The 21462-nt window shown below is 33.5% G+C and overlaps 1 protein-coding gene across 6 annotated transcripts; it reads right to left on the bottom strand.

Moving 5' to 3' along the window:
* Nucleotides 1-1001: 1001 nt before the first annotated feature.
* Nucleotides 1002-20811, bottom strand: LOC111705527 (histone-lysine N-methyltransferase 2B). Of its 6 annotated transcripts, none has more exons than XR_002766029.1 (4): nucleotides 20520-20811; nucleotides 4526-5867; nucleotides 1388-3395; nucleotides 1002-1224 (listed from the first exon to the last, which is right to left on the bottom strand). XR_002766029.1 is itself a non-coding variant. In XM_023478108.1 (3 exons), the coding sequence occupies exons 2-3, from the start codon at nucleotides 5799-5801 to the stop codon at nucleotides 3133-3135; spliced, it is 1539 nt and encodes a 512-aa protein (XP_023333876.1). In that variant the 5' UTR covers nucleotides 5802-5867; nucleotides 20520-20811; the 3' UTR covers nucleotides 1002-3132. The 6 variants fall into 6 exon arrangements, 2 of the variants coding, with proteins under 2 accessions (XP_023333876.1, XP_023333877.1); XR_002766028.1 differs by having other exon boundaries at nucleotides 1002-1669; nucleotides 1789-3395; XR_002766027.1 differs by having other exon boundaries at nucleotides 1002-1659; nucleotides 1789-3395.
* Nucleotides 20812-21462: the final 651 nt, after the last annotated feature.

Here is a 21462-nt window from a genome sequence, read left to right as displayed (position 1 = left end):
TAGATCATACCTCACAACCCTGAGGCATCCTTCCTAACTCAGATCTATTTATCCTAACTCTGATTCAAACTATCTATGATCCATCCTTTCTTATACTCTAATCAATTCCTCCTTACTCTGATCTTCTGATCCATTCATTCTAACTGTGAACCATCCATCTTAACAATGCTGTCAACCCTTCCTGCGCGACACTGTTCCATCCTTCCCTATAGTTTCAGTAGAAGTAAATATTGCCATTTACCGATAGCGCCGATATAAGGATTTATCTCTAACTGGATAATGAGATAGATTGAAAGATAGATTTTAGCGCCATACAATTTCTATTGGTTCAGAATAGACACCAAACACATCGTTGAACTCTGATTGGATCAGGCGCTAATGGACTGGCATACTAGAGGGAATTTCTAACTAAGATCCACCCCTCACCACTTTTCTGCATCCAAGGGGTGTAATCTGTCGTCTTTGTAATACGGACAGAGATCAGGGACAGAAGGGAATCGGTGTTAGGTGACTACACCTAATTCTTGTATCTTAGAAATGGACGAAAATATAGATAATAAGACAATTTTGATTTATTGAATGAAGTGAAATTTGTAAAATTTTGCATTAGTCAATTTCAAAGATACAAAAATGGTAGACCACATTTTGAAAATCTCAAGACCAGGCGTTTTTTATATAAGATGTTATAACTGGAGTACTGATGCATAATTGTGTTCATGAAAAAATGTCGCATGGATCTAAACGATATAAAAGTCGTCGATGAATTCCCATGTTTATTGGGACACCCCGCTCTCGATTCCATTTAAATGTTTGATCCCTTCATTTTAGATATCCCTGCAGGGTACGATCACCACGGAGTATCCAAGATTAAATCAATTCGGGGGTCTGTAGTCTGTAGACGGAGATAAATGCTTGATCCCAAATTTCAAAGCTCAAAAGTTCGGACCTCAGAAAAAAAGTTTAAAATTTTCCTAACCTCTAGCAAAATAAAAACGAACAAATTTCAATGAAAATTTATTGAAGTGAAATATTGAGTAAATACGAAATAATAATTGTTAAGAAAAAACTCAATAACCAGGTTACCTGACCCTAAGGGACACTTTGGGCTGGACACCCACAATAAAGAAGCTCAGTAATTTATATAACAATTTAAGGTAATGTCCCTTTTTAACAAATACATTTAAAGGAACTTACAAACAATGAAGGGGGTACAATACCATCGAACTAAATAATAAAAAGCAAATTATGTAAATATAATGCAAAAACCGGCAAAAAAACCAAATTTGTGTACAGTTTGTTCGTAAATGTTGAAACCCCTGATATGACACGAAGAGCACCTACTGTCTACCGAAAAAAAACGAATTTACAAAAGTTTACATAACTTTACGCATATTATTATTAAGTCGATAGCTATGGCAAACCCGCTTGCAACGGAATGACAAAAATTGCATAGAAATAATATTCTTCAAATGAATCACAGAGGGCGGAAATTAAATATTAGAATGCATGATATGTGGGTTTGGAAAATCAGACCAAAAGAAGGAATATATATAACAATGTTAGTTTAGCGCATGAGATTCAATATATAAACTTCTCATAGATTAATATTAATAATAATAATAATAATAGCATGCCCATATTATTAGTAATTTTCACAAGCTTGGGAAACCTTAAGTGTCAACAGTTGCATTGATACGAGAAGAGTACTTTTTACTTATCCTTCAACTAAAATAATATAAATATATTTATAATAAAACTGGTTTTGTGAATCATGACTTTTTTTCTGACCTATGGGATTCCCAAGCTATTGTGTACATTGTACAACGTACTATGTATACATGTTAACAAATGAAGTAATAACAATTAAACTATGAACAACACTTTTCTAAAAATTGATATGTTAATAAACATTTCAGGTGTATATAATGCCACGAAACACTTGAAAAAAAACAGTGAAATGAACTTAACTATTTGGATCAGTTCAATTTCAATCGTAATTAAGTCATTTATATATTTAGTTATTTATGTACAAGTTATTTCTGTAAGCCTATTAATTAGTCGTTTTATAGTTCTTGTTACGTTTCTCGTTCAGTCTAAATTTAATTTTACTTTACATTAATTGAGAACAGTTTAAATCAGAGTATGTCAATTCAAATCAGTTTAATTCGTTCATGTCAGTTATAAACAGTTCCTGTCCATTTGAATCACTTAATGTAATTTTTCAGATTTTGTCAGTTAAAATTTGTTCATGTCAATCAAAATAAGTTTGAATCAGTTTGTCAATCAAAATCAGTTTGAATCAGTTTATGTCAATCAAAATCAGTTTGAATCAGTTTATGTCAATCAAAATCAGTTTGAATCAGTTTATGTCAATCAAAATCAGTTTGAATCAGTTTATGTAAATCAAAATCAGTTTGAATCAGTTTATGTCAATATGGAAGGTATCATTGATGTTACGTGAGTTAAGTTAAAATCAATTTCAATATGGAAACATGAACTAGATCCAAAAAGTTATTTTAAACCATATCACGTAAATAAATTTCCATTTTTGAGACGTATTAAGTCTTTTTCTGTAAATAAACTGAAATTTGGAAGCTTTTTTTGCATACTTTCTGTTTGTAAGGGTTGTGACATGATAATACTTTTTCTGTTTCACTTTTTTGAAACATTATTTATGCCTTAGAAATATGATATTATATTAATAACTTCAAGTAAAATGTTTTTAATCATTCGAATAACTATTTATAATTTGACAAAATATTAAGTTTATGGCTTCTATATTAAGGTTGCTAGTTGCTTTCAAATGCCCAATTTAAGCTTCTGCATAGGTTGATTTAGATTATAGGTCACTAAAATAGATAAATAAAGCTCAAAAGTTTGCCACATCTTCAAATTAATGAAAACTAAATGTGGTCCAGTAGACAAAACAAAAACAAACAAGATGTCCTTCTTTTCTAGGTTTTAGGATGAGACACGTTATCCCTTAATTTCAGTTGTAAACAGGATCAAGCTGAATATTCAGCTAATCCCGGGGCTGCATTGTGGTAAAGGGCTATTTGATGATTTCTATATATATTCTAATATATATAAAAGGAATGTAGGTTGGTGAATCCAGGGATATCAGGGTCCCAGCTAGACCACTAGAGCCGTGTTTAGACTCCGACCTGGAAACCTAGAATTCTCCTTCATCTTCTCCTCGTCCTTCTCCGAGAGCGTGATCACGAGCTTGCTCTGCTCCAAGGGGGGAGAAGGAGAGGTTTGCTCACCTCTGTGTTTGCTCTCAGCTGCTAGTTTGAGCATGGCTTGGTGCTTTGCTTTCCACTTATCTATCCTTGATTGGTGACTGTTCTGACTTCCTTCTGGTTCAGGACTGCTAACACTTCCAGGACTCGATCCTGCAAAAATATCACCAAATAAATACTTAAACCAGAAAAAACGATATTTTTACTCTCATATTTTGATCATTTAGGTGAAATCTATGAGTTCGGGTGTGCGACACCCAAAAACAAGAGGGTTTCGATTAGGCTACACACACATATCTCTATGCTCGAAAAAGGTTTCAAGTGTACCGTTGTAAATCGGAAATTGCCCTCTTAACATGGAAGGTCACTTAAAATTACGCTTACAGTACCTTTAATGAATTTTGTGATGAAACACGCGAAATATTTTCAGAAACCAAACTCAGGTATTGGGTACAACGTAAATTACTATTCCTTTTGCCTTTTTAGAAAATTTAATTTACATTACCACATTGAAATCCATAAATACAAGAATACCTAATATTTAACTGTCCCAATTAGAGTGCAGTTTGAATTTGTATTGTGAATGTTTTATGAATCTATATAATAAGTAACAAGCCATAAATAGAATTGATCATCGTTGTCCCGTACTTTGCATGCTTCAAAAACTCGACTTTTAATAAAAATAAATTAAAAAACTATACATTTTCTCGTGAGTTACCTTGGATGCATTTATTTAACCCATAAAATTTCTACATTTAGAAGTGTACATCGAGCATAAAACAAAGAGTTTTTGCACACAAAACGTTGCAAATTAGAAACCGGTTTTCTTAATATGCTAACCCCCCCCCCCCCTCCCCCACTAAGCCTAGACTTTTCCCAAGTGATTTCAGATCTAACACACACTATTCAGTTTACAGGGCGGAGGAGATAAGAAGAAATCTTGTAAACACACTTTTACCAGAAGTTTACTCAACCCGGAGAAGGAGTTAGTTTAATCCTTACTCAGGGTCCAGTCTTTAGCTGCGCGTATAAACTTAAAAGTATATAGCTGTCCTTAATGGGACGGTAAGCCTAATTTCAAGTGACCCTCCATGCAAAGATGACAATGCTCGATTCAAAATGTAGAAATTCATAGAAATGAACACTTATCGAGTCAGCAAATCAAGGTTTCAAGGGTACCGTTGTAAATCTGACACTGCTGTCTTAACATGGAGGGTCACTTGAAATTACGGTTACAGTCCCTTCAATGGTTAAATAAGGTTTTAATTTAATAAAAATATTACCTAGCATAGACGAGAACTGTGCTTGTCTCTCATCATCATTATGGCTGGTCAGTCTAGCTAATTCTACTCCGCTGTATATCGTCGGTTCAACACCGCCAACCGCCGAATTTTGCTGAGATGACCGTCGGTGAGTGTCCATCTGACAGCGGCGGTGTAAACATTTCTGACGGAGTCGGTTTTGTCCGCCAAACTTGGTTTTATCCTTGCAATACCGACATTGACCGCAGTCATCATTCTTCAGGCATCCTGGGCAATCCCCACAGAATACTCGGTTCCGGATACCTTTCCCTCCCTTGCTCGTCTTCCGCGTAGAACCTGGAGGACTGGAGCTGGTACAATTATCAGGACTCATTTTCATCCTCTTCTCAGGGGGACTGGTCTCAGTGTAAGCTCCGTCCCTGCCAGGTTTTCGGGATATGATAGAACTAGGTTCGTATTCCTTGCAGTAGGGTAGTACCCGGAGCTGAGGAGTAGAACCAACCTCTGATTTAATATTCTCTACTGGAGATATGGAACTTGAGATCTTCCCCGTCTTTCCTACGCTTATCACCGAGCTCTGCGGAAACTCGTCCTGTCGAGATACCTTCGGTTCATCTTTAATCTCAGTCAATCCAAGAGATGGTTTCTCATCCTTGGTCTTAGTAATCTGAACCAGAGTTACAATCTCCTGTAGTCTGGTATATATGGCCGCTAACTGAACCTCAACCTTACTTTCTATATTCTTATCTGTAAGCCCATGTATGGAGAAGAGAAGAGCGTTGAGCTGCGCCACAATTTGTCCAGAGAGAAGAGGAATATTAGCGTGTGGACCAGTTCCTGGTTTACAGGCAGGTTTCCCGCTCATCTGACTCATCCCCAACTTTACAGACTCACTGATATTTGCAGGGATACGATCCGTAGAGCAGGTCAACTGCTGCTGCATCTTACCGATCAACAAGTTCTGGAGGAGGTAGGACGAGGGGATGGTGTTTAAACCATTGGAAGTTGGAAACAGGGAGTACGGGTTACTTGAGGTTGGCACCGTGCTATGGAAGCTTGTGTTAGGACTACCAAGCTGTGCTGGGCTCGGTAGAGAGTTTGATTTTGCATAGTTTGATAGATCCATGGCTACGTCAGGATCAGGTTTAGAAGACTGCTTTTTAAATGTCTCTGAGGAGTGAGTTCTGGAAGCAAGGTTGAGCAAAAGTGTCGCGATCTCGTGGTTAACTGCATTCTCATCTTTACTCCCCTCGTCACCGCTCTTGTGTTCGTCCCTGTCCTGCATGTCGGACAACATACAAACTTTTCAGTCTTCTTGGATATGTTGGGTTTCAGTCTTCACAGTTCTCCCAGATTAATCCATCTGAAAAAATAACAAATTAATAATATTATAATATTAAAATTCAAGCGTTACAAGTATATTTTATTCATGATTGCGACATGTCTATAAAACAAAACCGTCATTTAAACTTGAAAAACAATAACAACAGTCTAGAAATAAGTGTGAAAATCTGAAAAGAATTTTAGATCATAAATGATTAAATCACAGAGTGCGGAACAACAAAAATGATATGAGATTAACAAAGAAGAAGATCAAACCAGTTTAAACAATATTTAAATGCAAATAATAGAACAAAACGACAAAGACTTACACAGATTTGAAACTTTTGAAAATCATGTATTTCACCCCTTTCCTTCTTTTAAAATATTAATACTCATCAGTCTCCCCCCCCCCCTTCTTCCACTCACCCCTGGATCAAGAACGCGCGACAAACATTTTCTAAAGGAACCTCTGAATATTGTCTTAGGAAATAATAATAGAAAAAGAAAACTTCATGAAAGTTTACTGGACAACAGTTAGTGTTGTTGTTCTTCAGATCACGCGACGTGAGCTGCGAACACTTTTCTGTACAAAAACATTTTTTTGTGAACATTTCCGAAATTCCGATATATTTGTATTCCTTAAACTCTACATTGTAAACAGAATAGTGCATAGCGTACATAAGTAATAAGAATTGTAGTACATTTTATTATTTTTTATATACGTTAAAAATTAAAAAGTTTAGTCAAATATTGATGCACTTAAATCTATAGCATATAAGGTTTAAAATTTAAGTTTGGATTAGAATGCTTAATCAATTGTACTTTTTATACAGAACCGTAATAAAACTGTCCGATTTGTACAATACAATTGCATACAATATAATTGAAACAATTGACGAAAGCCCAATTTCTTAGTCGTGCTACCATAGGTACAACCATGCATAGCCCATATCTATTATCTATCTATATTGTGGTATACTAATAGAATTACCCACAAAGGCATGTGACTCGAAGACGACTGTACCTTTCCTGGTTCAAAACAGAGTTTAAGGTCGTCATTTGAGTCTCATTTTTTGTGGGTAACCATGATATAGTGAACATATTATTAGTGTATATTTTCTTAAGAACCCTAAAGGGTTTAGTTTGGAAAATGGTATTATACTTGCTCTGATAGAAAATAATTCTAGAGAATAAGATAGATTGAAAGATAGAAAGAGGGGAGGACACGACACGGGAGCAACATCGCACCGTCACCAAAGAACTATTTTCCAGCGTGACTTTATTTACAAACCAAATCACAGCTGAAAACTTTAAAATGGGATATCCTTTATCCTGATCGGTTAATTAATCTGGAGATTAATAACAAGAGGAGAATAAGCATTATTTAATCTCGAGATTAAGAAAAAGAGGAGATCAAGCATTGATTTCGATATCCACCAGTCTAAAGTTTTCAGCTCAGTTCTTTTATTTTACAGGGCGTGACGTGTTTACTTTCTTATTTGAAAATATCTGTTATCCCTAAAAAGTAAATACAGATCATTTTAATAATAATTCAACTATAGTTAATATTTAGAGTTGAAAGAAAATGGTGAGAATTTACTGTCCATATATTGAAATATACTGGTAAAAAAAGAGAATTTATTACAACCAGATTAAGGAGAATGCACGATTTAAATAAAATATAAAAAGAACCTGGTTTTGTCACATTATCTATCCTTCCCACCCCCGACTAACTGTTACAACATTTTAAAACGCCTCTGATGCTAAAAAAGTAGAAAGTAAAAGATGCCTTGATCTGAAATTTGATCTCAATCAGAGGTATACATTTACTCAGAGAATTATGTTTCCATTTAAGTATGAAAAAACACATGTTTAGACTTCTAAAGATCAGAGACACATAAAATGACAAATCGAAATTAAAGAGTTTTTTTGCAAAAATGTTTACTTTTTGTTTATTTTTTTACTACGAATTATCGCAGTTGCTTTTAAAGTGAGAAACAAATTTGGTAAATTAAATCAAAGTTTACTACAGTTTGTTACATGCTTATTATGGTTTTTATTTTCCTAAATCATGCCTTTTTTGAGGCCCTTTGTTATAAATAAATAATCTGAATTTAACAAGAATAATTCTGAAGACAAATATAACAAAATACACAGTCTTGAAAATTTTAAAATGTGGTCTGCCTTTTAATATTTGTGCTACGATGTGTAAAATACCTTCTGGTATATGTATACTTTTTTATATGCTCATTTTGGAATGCTTAGATGTGTGCAACCTTTTGTCATCTAAATAATAAAGCATTTCGCTCACATACATCTATATAAATGTCAGCTATAGCTGGCTAAACGGCTGGACCAAATATAATGACATTTTTTTAGTGAACCCATGGGTATCCTAGGGGAAACAAAGGCTAAAAAATATTTTATTTTTTAGTTTATATATATAAAAGATCCAAAACTGTATTCAGATATATCTACATTATCATCTTTAGTTATCAGCTAATATTACATTTTGTACTTTATCACAATGTTGGAATAAATCACGACGAAAAATAATTCTTTGATTATCCGCTCTCGCTTAACATCGACCAGACCTGTCCAGCGTGATATTGGGTAGATCCACCAGAACTTACAGCACTTAAAAAACCCGCCATTGACGTAATATTTCAGGCATAAAAAACCAGACCTGAGAGTCCTATACACCTAAACCAGAACACCCAGGCACTAAAGACGTAAAAGATGTTTTAGAAATCCACGTAACGTCGCTCCGTAGAAACCGGAAAAACTAGAAAATATTTTTCCAAAGTTCAAAATCATGAAAAAAGTTAGGATTTTATGATTTTTATTAATCCCCTTTTTCTTTCTTTTGTTCAGTTTACTTTCTGTTTTGTATTTGATTTTCTAACTTTTTTTATGTTCTTAAGTCCCCTTTTTTTCTATGGTCTAACCCCCCTTTTTTCTATGTTTTACCTCCCCTTTTTTTCTATGTTCTAATTCCCCTTTTATTCTATGTTTTACCGCCCCTTTTTTTCCATGTTCTAATTCCCCTTTTATTCTATGTTTTACCTCCCCTTTTTTTCAATGTTCTAATTCCCCTTTTATTCTATGTTTTACCTCCCCTTTTTTCTATGTTCTAATTCCCCTTTTTTTCTATGTTTTACCTCGACCCCTTTTTTCTATGTTCTAATTCCCCTTTTTTCTATGTTTTACCTCCCCTTATTTCTATGTTCTAACTTCTAACTTCCCTTTTTTTATGTTCTAACTTCTAACTTCCCTTTTTTCTATGTTCAACCCTGTTTTTCTGTCCAAAGTAGTAGCGCTGGATTAAAGAACTATACAAGTTTTCCTGCGGCAAACTGAAGGTAGAAACATCAATTCTACAATTACGGTTCTNCCACACAAACACACTTCTAATCCTTTACTTTTAGTCTAATTTGGTATTTCTCGCTGTTTTATCTTAATCCTATTCTTTTCTTTATTCAGTTATTTTTCAATTTGTTCTCGCAAGACATCTAATCTTCGAAAACCTTGACTTTAATCCTTAGAACTTAACCAAAAGTCTACATCAAGTTGCAAAGATGAAATTATTAGAAAATTGGAGTTTGAGGCAAGCGTTTAGTTCCTTTGAATTGAAAATTTACTCACAAGATATCATTAGGCCGTTTCAGTTGAGAAAAAAAAACTGAGTTAAAAGATATTTTAAGTTTAGTTAGTTGAAGGACTCCCGGAGAAAAGGTTTTAATTATCCGGATTGGTATAATATTCTCCTTCTAGGTTGAGTGAGAGAGAGCGAAAGAGAGAGAGAGAAGAGAGGAGGTTAGGCCCCCGCTATGGCTTTCCCGTGATGCGGTCTTATAGCGTTCCATTCGATGAAGCGGGTTTACAGGGCCGTAATCAGGATACTTTATTCCATACTGGTGTCCAGTTACAAGAACAATCTTACAAACACTAAATAAATTCATTTTAATTTGTGAAAAAAAAAATTTTTATAATCAATAGGAAATTAAGATTTTCTTTTAAATCTTACTCTGGACTCTAGGAGATATGATGATAATAATAATTATAATAATTGTTGAAATGTTATGTTTTTATGTGTTGGGTTGCCCCTGAATTGTTAGACCCTGGAATCCATTGGTAGCGTAGTGGCCAAGTATCTGGAGTCATTTAACCTAACTCTCTAGTCCCAAACCCGGAGCAGAGTAATCTTCATTCCATCCATCCACGGAGACCTTACATTTTACACTTCCATTCATTCCATCCATCCACGGAGAACTGACATTATACAGTACCATTCATTCCATCCATCCACGGAGAACTTACATTTTACAGTTCCATTCATTCTATTCATCCACGGAGAACTGAAATTTTACTTCATTCCATCAATCCACGGAAAACTTACATCATACAGTACCATTCATTCCATCCATCCACGGAGACCTTACATTTTACAGTTCTATTCATTCCATTCATCCACGGAGAACTTACATTGTACACTTCCATACATTTGATTCATCCACGGAGAACTGAAATTTTACAATTGCATTCATTCCATCCATCCACGGAGAACTTACATTGTACACTTCCATTCATTCCATTCATCCACGGAGAACTTAAATTTACACTTCCATTCATTCAACCCATCCCGTTTTTTAACCCATTCCATCCATCTTGTTTATTTTCACCTTAAAATTAAAAATTTGTTATATTTATGGAGAATAAATATTAAACTTACATTTTAAAAATTAATGAAAACATCATAATTCCTATTTAAATGCAATTTTAATTGAACTCCATGAGTTTCGGATCCTTAGCTTACAATCATTTAAATTCTTTCCTTTCCTTTCCCCTTCATTTCTCTCAACAACCTTTCCTATCCTCCTTCCTGTCTTTTTCTTACGCTTTCTTTACTTTCCTCACTTTCATTTTCTACCTTTCCCTTTCTTGCTTCCCTTCACCTTCTATTTACTTTTTAAGCTTTTCAATTTGTCACTTTTGCTTTCTTTTCTTTACATTTCTTTCCTTTTATCTTCCATTTTAACCATTCTTTTTTCTTTTTACTTTCGTTCCGTTTCTTTGCTTTCCATCTGTCCTTAATTTTTACTTCACTTTACTTTCCTTCATTCCCTTCCATCGTATAAACTGCTTACCAAAAACAAATCCTTCTCGGGTGAGGGGAGGGGGAAAAGTTGGGAGGGTCAGGTGGCTGGAGGGAGGGGGAATATGACCGAGGGGATGTTGGGGAATACAGGGGGAATTTTCTTATCCTTAACTATTCTTCAAGAGGCTGGGTTATATAGGTTATAGACAGGGTGTTCAGAAATCATTGGAACAAAATTGTACAATTAATGAATTTCTCCTTTGCAATTGTAAGGAAGAGTAGAAGATTATATATGTTTCTCAATATTCATCAGTTTATAACAGCCACTTAGGCTAATTTGCTAAATTCACAATGTCTTTCTATTTCTTTCTAAAAATATGTAAATTATATTTATATTTCTTTAACACGTTTTACAGACAAAACGATTACACGTTTATAAACTGTTTTGCTAACGTGTCTTAATTACATATTTTATTCTAATATTTTATTTCCAGTTAAAGCATTCTTAATTGCGCTAAAAATCAACTTTTTAAACTTAGGTTGCAATTTTTTGTTAACAGTGTGAAAGTTAACACAAGATTTACATGGTTTAAATAGAACTATTTTATGAAACTATTGTGTACTTTATAATTCTTACTCACTTCTTTGTGAATTTCATAATGAACATGCTATAGAGTAATCAAAGTGCTATAAAGTTAAATTAACTGTATATTATAGCACGTGTGCTATAAAGTTTTGATTGGTTCCCGGATTTTCTCCAAATAATTCAGGATATTTCCAAAATATTTTTTTCGATTGAAATGAAAATAAAATTGAAATCAACTTCTTATTTTGACTTCTGCTTTGTTACAAATTGCGTATTTGATCTAGAAATAGCCACTGAAATAAGACAAGTACTCAAACGTTTCATAAAATTACCTGTAACACTATTATTTTAGCACTAAGTGCTATAAAGTTTTTGGACTTAAATTTTCTCTATATCTCAAAGGTTCTCGCCTTTTCAGATTATATTGTGTCAAAATTAAATCTAAAAGGAGAACATTTCTGTCCAAAAACTTTATAACACTGCGAACCAAAATAACAGTGTTATAAATAGTTAATTAAATATCTTATTGGCAATATCTTAATACATCTGATGCAAATAATGTAAGTTTAAGCTTTTTTTAGACTTAAAATTTGTAATTATTGTGAATTTATAAAAATAAAGTTTCAAAAAACTAATGGATATACAATGATGCTTTAGGTCCTTTTCAGAAGATAAAGTTTAATATAGATAATTTTTACATATACATTTTTACAATACTTGCATGTACTTTGTACCCTCAATGATTAATTAGGATGCTTTTGATATGATAAAATTACTGAAGAACAGGCAGTCTTTAAAATTTTACCAATATAGCATTTTGTTTAATTAAAATGGTTTTTGGTGGATTTTCTGAATTTCTAAATTTCTAAATGAACAAAAATGAATTATAAAAATTATTGGATTGATTGATTGATTCTTTTACGTCAATGTTAAAGTGAGTGCAATGAAAATAAAGCAGGATGGATAGAAAGATAGTGAACAATGATTAGGACGGAAAGGACTGGGGGAAAATCTATTTCTGGGATATAGTAGAGGGAAACATGTCCGTAGCAAGGTTTCACGAGCAAGAGAGAGGGGGGGGGGAAGAAACAGGGGAAGCCTGATAGAAAAGGAGGCATGGGGAGGGGAGGGGAGAGGGACACGAGGTTTCGACGGCGTAAGATGGAATAGATATTTAGGTATATGAACATTTCAGACAGGATGAACAATTTGTTAAGAAAAAAGAAAAATAAAGAAAGAGATAAAGATTAAAAAGAAGTAATTGTTGAATTGTAAAAACAAAGGACTAAAAATGTAAATTATATAAATGGAGAAAATTTCCAAATAAAGAAAAAATTTGGTAAAAAAGAGAGAAATGTGGAGATAATTCCAAAAAATGCAAGTATAAACATAAAATATGGAAATTATGGTTAATAATCATGAAAATACAGAAAAATGGAATAAGAAGGGGTGATAAAGAAGAAATGTATTGAAAATCTAATTTGTAAATAAAGAAAAAATAAAAATAATCTATAGTTAACTATCAACTGAGCTAGTAAATTGAAAAATAATCTATAGTTAACTATCAACTAAGCTTAAACTAAAAAATCTATAGTTACCTATCAACTGAACTTAAACTAAAAAATCTATAGTTAACTATCAACTGAGCTTAAACTAAAAAATCTATAGTTAACTATCAACTAATCTTAAACTAAAAAATCTAGTTAACTATCAACTGAGCTAGTAAATTGAAAAATGATCTATAGTAAACTATCAGCTGAGCTTAAAACTAAAAAATCTATAGTTAACTATCAACTGAGCTAGTAAACTAAAAAAAATCTGTAAATAACTATATACTGAGCTTAAACTAAAAAATCTATTGTTAATTATCAACTGAGCTTAAACTAAAAAATCTACAGTGAACTATCAACTGAGCTTAAACTAAAAGCTCCATAGTTAACTATCAACTGAGCTTAAACTAAAAAATCTATAGTTAACTATCAAATGAGCTAGTAAACTAAAAAATAATCTATAGTAAACTATCAACTGAGCTTAAACTAAATATTCATGGTAAACTATAAATCGTAGCAAGTTAAGGGTTGAGGGGGGGGGGACGCAATAATCGGCGGTCATTCTTTCCAGGAAACCTAGCGGTCGTTCTTAGTCGGTCGAGAAGGTAAGACGTATGCCAGAACTTGTGAAAGGGGGTTGGATGTTAGCATTTAGGTTGCAAATGGGGTGAAAAACTTTAAGGGGGGGGATTACGGCTCACAAGAGGCCTTTAATAGTTAAATGATTCAATACAATAGCGGTCAAAGTTAAGAGGCCTCCTACACAACTGGAGATTAAGGGGTAACCATAGTCGTTCATAAATCCGGTTTTATATACGTTTAATTAATTAATTAATTAATGATCAGATGTAAAATACAGTTCAGTATTATAGTTTTATGTTGAAAATAGAAAAATCATGATACTGCATAACAAGCAGAAAATGAAGTGGGTTCCAAAAGTTGAAACTCTTACATAAATGGGACTCTTATCCAACCCATCCAATCTCAGAACAATACGCTCACAATAGACAAAAACAAATTGTGCTTTCTTTCAAAATCTTTAAATTCAGATTTAGACATTGAAAATAATTATCCGTTAAAATGTTGAATTAATATCGTTCAAATCCGAATTTGAAATATGTTTAATCCATATTTATATGATAGAGTACTAATCTCTGTTTGTTTGTCTGTCCAATCAAAGCTGGACCGATTTGCCTTAAATTTTGAATGGGAAAACCACGGGAATGTGCTTAGCTTGGTTTAAAAATTCTGAGTTGATTGGGTTGACTTTTAAAGGGAAGAACTCCGGGCCAAGTCTCAAGCTAGTATCTCTCTCTCTGCAAAAATATCAGAATATCAAATGCCAAATGATCAAAAATCTTTAAATGATCAAAAAAATGTACGCTAAACAGTTAGGACAACTATTTTCTTGAAAAAATATCATACAATTTTACTATAAAGTTAATTTTAAAGTTTAAGGTATTCTAGTAAACATATTTTGTAAAATGCAAGCTCTCTCTTTCACGCAATCTATTTTTTCTTCTTTCTCTTCTGTTCTATTTTCTACTCTTCTCTCTCTTCTCTTCTATTTTCTAATCTTCTCTTGTCTTCTCTTCTTTTTTATTCTCTTTTCTTCTTCTTTCTTCTTTTTTTCTTATCTTTTCTTTTCTTCTCTTCTCTATTCTTCTGTTCTCTTATCTCTTTTCTTCTCTTCCCTTATCTCTTTGTTTTCTCTTTGTTGTTGACATTTAACCAGTTTTGAGATGAACAATGCTGTACAATCCGTTGTTATGATTTTTCTCTGATTTGTTTTCATTTCTAGCTTGTAAACCTAATTGAAACGTACTGCGTTTGAACTCCATAATTAGGCATTTTATCATTTGGCATTTGATATTTTGATATTTTTCCCTCTCTCTCTATATATGCATACATATATAAAGTAGTAATATCAGTTTGTCTATGGGTGGAATTTTACGGAGAAAGTTTCCAGACCAAGCCGTGTTCCAAAGCTAGTAGTATCTATTTGTAATCATTGAACTCATATTCGAAACTTTGAAGCCTATTTGTAAAAATGACGCATTTATTTGCAGAACATGATTGTGTAATGTATTTACATAAGAAATATAATAACACAATAAGGAAAAATAATTTTATATATAAGAAGTTTTTATGAAGATTTTACGAAGCTCCATGTTCTCCCAAATTTCATCTATACCGGCAAAGCATTGTAATCAAATAAATTGTCAAGTACAATAGATGGCAACGTAAACTCTGTACACTCGAACTACAGCTGTATTCTTACGTCACAAGTGTCAACTTAGTTTTTGTGTCCGACAAAATTATTAATAACAGTGATAAATCTTAGAATTAAGTGCTTATTTTACAGTAAAATAAGTTTAATTTTATTTCTTCTTTATTTTCTGTTTTTACATTTTTTTTATTTAATCTCGGAAAACATGTTTCCTTCTTGTATTTGACACTTGTGACGTAGTGTATAATTGGTTCATTTCTCTGTTGCCACCTGTTGTACTTGATCATCTATTTGATTGTAATTGCTAAGTACACACGTCAAATAAAGTAAATTATACTTTAGACTGAAATCCTTTATTTATTTACATATTGAACAGCTACTTAAGCAAAAAATGTTTTGAATTTCTAATACGAAACCTGATAAAGGAATTGAGTTTTTTTTCCCTACAAAATCTGATTTTCTAATCCTTATATCTTTGTAACCCGATGTCGTAGATAAAATAGTTTGTTTGAAATATTAAAGGTTGCAAAGATATAGGATTAGAAAATTTGAATTTGTGGCCAAAATCGAATACTTTCGCTTTCATCATACTTATGAGTAAATTCAAACCGAGATGGTTACAAGCTCAGAAAGCCATACCAATGATATCGCATAACACTTTTTTCACAATAGTTGGTATGTAATTAGGTTAATTTAAAAAAATAATTGATTATAGATTTCCGAAAGTAGGTTAAAAGTTTCCAAAAGTAAGGTTGTTTATAAGGAAAAGGGGGAATAAATTGTTCTCAAGTAAGTTGATGATAAAGGTTCTAATTGGTACATGAGGTACATAAATACATTACAACAGTGTAAAATTATGTATCTACTTAAATGATGATATATATAATATCTATATATAATATATATAATGATATATAATATATCTATCCTATCTCTCTAGTCTCTATGTATCTATCTATCAAAGATTCTTTTTTAAAGATAAAGTAAGTTTAATGAGTAAGATTAATTAGTAAGATTAATGAGTAAGGTTAATGAGTAAGGTCACTGAGTAAGGTTAATGAGAAAGGTTAATTAGTAAGGTTAATAAGTAAGGTTAATAAGTAAGGTTAATAAGTAGGTTTAATGATTAAGGTTAATGAGTAAGGTTAATGAGTAAGTTTACTGAGTTAGGTTAATGAGTAAGGTTAATAAGTAAGATCAATGAGTTAGGTTAATGAGTAAGGTTAATAAGTAAGATTAATGAGTAAGGTTAATGATTATGGTTAAGTAAGGTTAATAAGTAAGGTTAATAAGAAAGAATGAAAAAGGATAACTAGTATGGTTAATGATAAAGGTTAATGATCTAAGGTTAATGAGTAAGAATGAATAATGAGCAAGGTTAAAGGTTAAAGAATAATGAGTTAAATTTAAGGGTAATGGTAAAGGCTTACTATGTAACTTTAAAGAGTGTTTAATAAGTATTTAGTTCATGATAAGGTTAATCAGTAATAAATGTTAATGAAAAGGTTATTGAGTAAGGTTAATGAGTAAGGTTAATGAGTAAGGTTAATGAGTAAGGTTAATAAGTAAGGTTACTGAGTAAGGGTAATGAGTAAGGGTAATGAGTAAGGTTAATGAGTAAGGGTAATGAGTAAGGGTAATGAGTAAGGTTAATGAGTAAGGTTAATTAGTAAGGGTAATGAGTAAGGGTAATGAGTAAGGTTAATGAGTAAGGGTAATGAGTAAGGGTAATGAGTGAGGGTAACGAATGAGATTGTCAGAAAAAAGAGTCCTGAAAATAAATTGTTATTTATTGTAATATTGTAATATTGTAATATTGTAATATTGTAATATTGTAATATTGTAATATTGTAATATTGTAATATTGTAATATTGTAATATTGTAATATTGTAATATTGTAATATTGTAATATTGTAATATTGTAATATTGTAATATTGTAATATTGTAATATTGTAATATTGTAATATTGTAATATTGTAATATTGTAATATTGTAATATTGTAATATTGTAATATTGTAATNACCCACTGCACCTCGCTAAAAGTTGGGTATTATTAGACGAAACGCTGGCAACGAAAAAGAGAATCACCGCTTTTACTCATGCTGGAAATCAAACAAAAAATCTTGACAAGAATTTCAAATCCAAAAACTGTTAAGTTTCGAGTAAAAATCTCAAAATAAAAATGTGAAGTTGACCCAACCCTGGAGCATGAAGCCGGTGAGTACAAGTTGTTTATCGTAACCCTGTAAGCAGAGGAATGTACCGTTGCCTGGGTGACGAGGGGGGAGAAATGGAAAAATTTAAGTTTCATCGGGTTTAAATGCAAACTAAGCTTCTTAGTACTCAAGGTGGTTGAATATTTACGCCTAGCAGTATAAATACAATTATTCACTACATTACAATACTAAGAACGGGGTAGGACGTATTGAAACCTTCTCAGAGTCAGGCCTTCATGAGATCCATTTAAAACTTGTATTACAGATTTAGGACGGATATAAATAAAATATATAAACCTGTAGGATGGATATATAAACCTGTAGGACGGAAATATAAACCTGTAGGATGAATATATAAACCTGTAGGATGAATATATAAACCTGTAGGATGAATATATAAACCTGTAAGGATTGAATATATAAACCTGTAAAGTAATAATATATAAAAACGTATAAGGCTAATATATTAAACTGTACTCTGACCCTGTAGGACGGATATAAAAACCTGTAGGACGGATATAAAAACCCGTGGGACGGATATGAAAACCTGTAGGACGGATATAAAAACCTGTGGGACGGATATGAAAACCTGTAGAATAGACCTGTACACTGACAGGACGGGAATATAACCCTGTAGGACGGATATGAAACCTGTGGAATACACCTGTACACTGACAGGACGGATATGAAACCTGTAGGACGGATATGAAAACCTGTAGGACGGATATATAAACCTGTACACTGACAGGACGGGAATATAACCCTGTAGGACGGATATGAAACCTGTGGAATACACCTGTACACTGACAGGACGGATATGAAACCTGTAGGACGGATATGAAAACCTGTAGGACGGATATATAAAGCTGTAGAGGATGGATATGTAAACCTGTAAGACAGATATAAAAACCTGTAGGACGGATACATAAACCTGTAGGACGGATAAATGAAAACGTAGGACGGATTAATAAAAGCATGTGAAAGGATTAATGAAACTGTAGGTCGTATAGATGAAACTGTAGGAAGGATAGATAAAACCGTAGGACGGATAAATGAAACCGTGGGACGGATAAAGGAAACTTTATGAAGGATAGATAAATCTGCAGGACGGATAAATAAACCCGTAGGACCGATAAATCAAACCGTAGGACGGATCAATGAACCTGTAGGAAGGATAAATTAAACTGCAGTACGGATAAATGAAACTGTAGAACAGATACATGAAATTTTATTTATAAACTGTAGGACGGATAGATGGGATTGTAGGACGGATAAATGGAACTGTAGAACGGATAAATGAGACTGTATAACAGATAAATGGCAGTGTAGAACGGATAAATGGAACTGTAGAACGGATAAATGAGACTGTGTAACTGATAAATGAGAGTGTAGAACGGATAAATGAGACTGTAGAAAGGATAAATGGGAGTGTAGAACGGAAAAATGGGAGTGTAAAACGGATAAATGGCCCGTAGAACGGAAAAATGGGAATGTAGAACGGTTAAATGGGACTGTAGAATGGATAAATGGGAGTGTAGAACGGTTAAATGGGACTGTAGAATGGATAAATGGGAGTGTAGAACGGTTAAACGGGGCTGTAGAATGGATAAATGAGAGTGTAGAACGGTTAAATGGGACTGTAGAATGGATAAATGGGAGTGAAGAACGAATACCTTGCCTAGTAATTCTGCGGGTTTAGGGCTGGATTGCTGGATCAATGAGAAGTTCTACCGTATTTATTACGTCACAAGGAGAGTATTGTCTCGGTTAAAAATCTAGGATTTTGCTCAGGAGCTGGACAGAAATACACGCAATCAAACCTTGATTTCAACTTCATTTAATCCTGCACCTTGTTCAAAAACAATCTTCTTCACGGTTCTTATTCATAAACTATCCTTTAATCCAGTGTACAGCCACATTACTAGTAAACCCAAGTTGTAGTTCTTAAATTATTATACTTTTTTCAATTTCATCCTTCCTTTTTCCACCATCCTCCTAGTTCTATTTCCTATTAAAGCTGCATTTTTTTATTTTGAATTAAATTGACTGTATAAGTAATTCCAAGTGACTCTCCATTTATAGAGTGACATGTCGGATTCACAACAATAACTTTTAACCCTTTATCTGATCATTAACGGGAATATGATGGATATCTCATGTACTCCTGATCAGGCAAACATTTTAATGATATAGTTGTGAATCGGACATGCCACTCTGTAAGAAGAGTCTCTTAAAAATACGTTTGCAGTCCCTTTAAGATGTTGGTACGGAAGGATTCAGTTATGGATTAATCCTTTAGTTCTTGGTTATCATTTCATTTATTTGCATTCTCCTGATATACAGTTTTCCATTTATACACTAATTATAAACAGAATTATTGTTTAATTGAAGTTTAGCAATCCTTGTTCTCAGTTAATGTATCCTTGGAACCTGAGGCAGCTATAAGGGAATGTTAGAGAAGGTTTAGAGTTTAAAGGAAACCTTATAGTTTCCCTGGTCATAATGCGGCAGAGTAGGAGGGTTCTCCGATACTAGGATTCTCCGCTAAAACACCTGTCCTAGCTCCCTCCCCCCTTGGGAGCACTGCGACACGATATACTTCGTATATCTGGCCTATATCTAGACCAAGGGTTCAATACTAGAACTTTACCAATACCTAGACCTGGTTCACAACTTGATCAATGGATAGATCACGAGATTATAGAGAAACTAAGTAATTACAGAATAAAACCTAGATTGTGTCGAGTTCAATGTATGTGTCAGGCCTATACGCTAGGATTAAGGATTGCTTAAGTGAAACTGTACAAGCCACTAGAGCATTATAGGCTGTAACACATAGCAACAACTAATTTTAACTCAATCAACGTAAAGAGAAAAAACAAGTTTTAACACTATGAAATTCTACGTGTTATTCTGAACACATATCCTTCGAGTAGACAGTAGTTATAACAGCGTTATAGGAGTCAAACCCTAATTGATTTAATTAGATAACGAGTTTAATAATCCTACCTTAAATCTGGGAATATATTTGCAGTTGTAGATGAGCAGAGTGGGTTGAGAATATAAATCACTATGACGTAACCTTGTTGTATGGGCGCTCTCCCGTTGAACACGTAACTGCAGAAAACGCGCGGAACAGCAGGGGACAACTCCGGGACGGGTCACACTGCTGGTCAGGAGAAGATACAGCCGGCGTAGTTAATAGGCCCTCCACGACAGGGTTGAGAGGGGGGAGGGGGAAGGAACGTATATCTCCTGTCTAATGCTCGGGTTCGCTCTAACTGCTGCAGTTTCTATCCAGTCCGAGTCTCTCTTCAGCAGCGTGTTAGCAGGGCCGCAGCACGAAGGTGGGACAGCGCGATATAGGGTGTCCCCGAATATATCCTTACAATGAAAGGGTGTGACTTAAATAAATTCAACCAGAGAAAGGTTTTAATAACTACATTATTCATAAAAGACACCTGTAAGTAAATCAAGGGATGATATGCGGACGACCGGGGGTGTGTAAATATTAGACCCCGGGTCATAAAGTTGGCCAACAGGTTACAGGGTGTATCCTAATTGTTTATCTGAATGCAAAATGATCTATTCGTTGTATTCATATCTGTAACAAAACTGCTGCATACAATAATAAAATACAATATATGAACGCATATTTTCTTTAGGTACAAGGTGGTACATGTACTGCATACAGGATGAGAGGATGGACTTTAGTCTAAATTATGAAATAGACGATTTGTAAACTTGTAAACAAAAGTATATGCATGTTTTACCTAGGCTATTGTCTGTGAAGCGAAGGAATAAACTCTCAAGTTATTGATATTGATCTAGCTTTAACAACTCTTGTATCTTTACATTCCCAAACTAGGATCGGATATACTGAGATTTTATAATAAAAAGGTATTCAGTGTAAACATGGACATTGATATGCATAAGTATCCGTAACATTATT

The sequence above is a fragment of the Eurytemora carolleeae genome, unplaced genomic scaffold, assembly GCF_000591075.1.
Source record: "Eurytemora carolleeae unplaced genomic scaffold, Eaff_2.0 scaffold667, whole genome shotgun sequence".
NCBI classification, from domain to species: Eukaryota; Metazoa; Arthropoda; class Copepoda; order Calanoida; family Temoridae; genus Eurytemora; species Eurytemora carolleeae.
The sequence above is the reverse complement of the archived record's forward strand: the minus strand, read 5'-3'. Positions and strand labels throughout refer to the sequence as shown.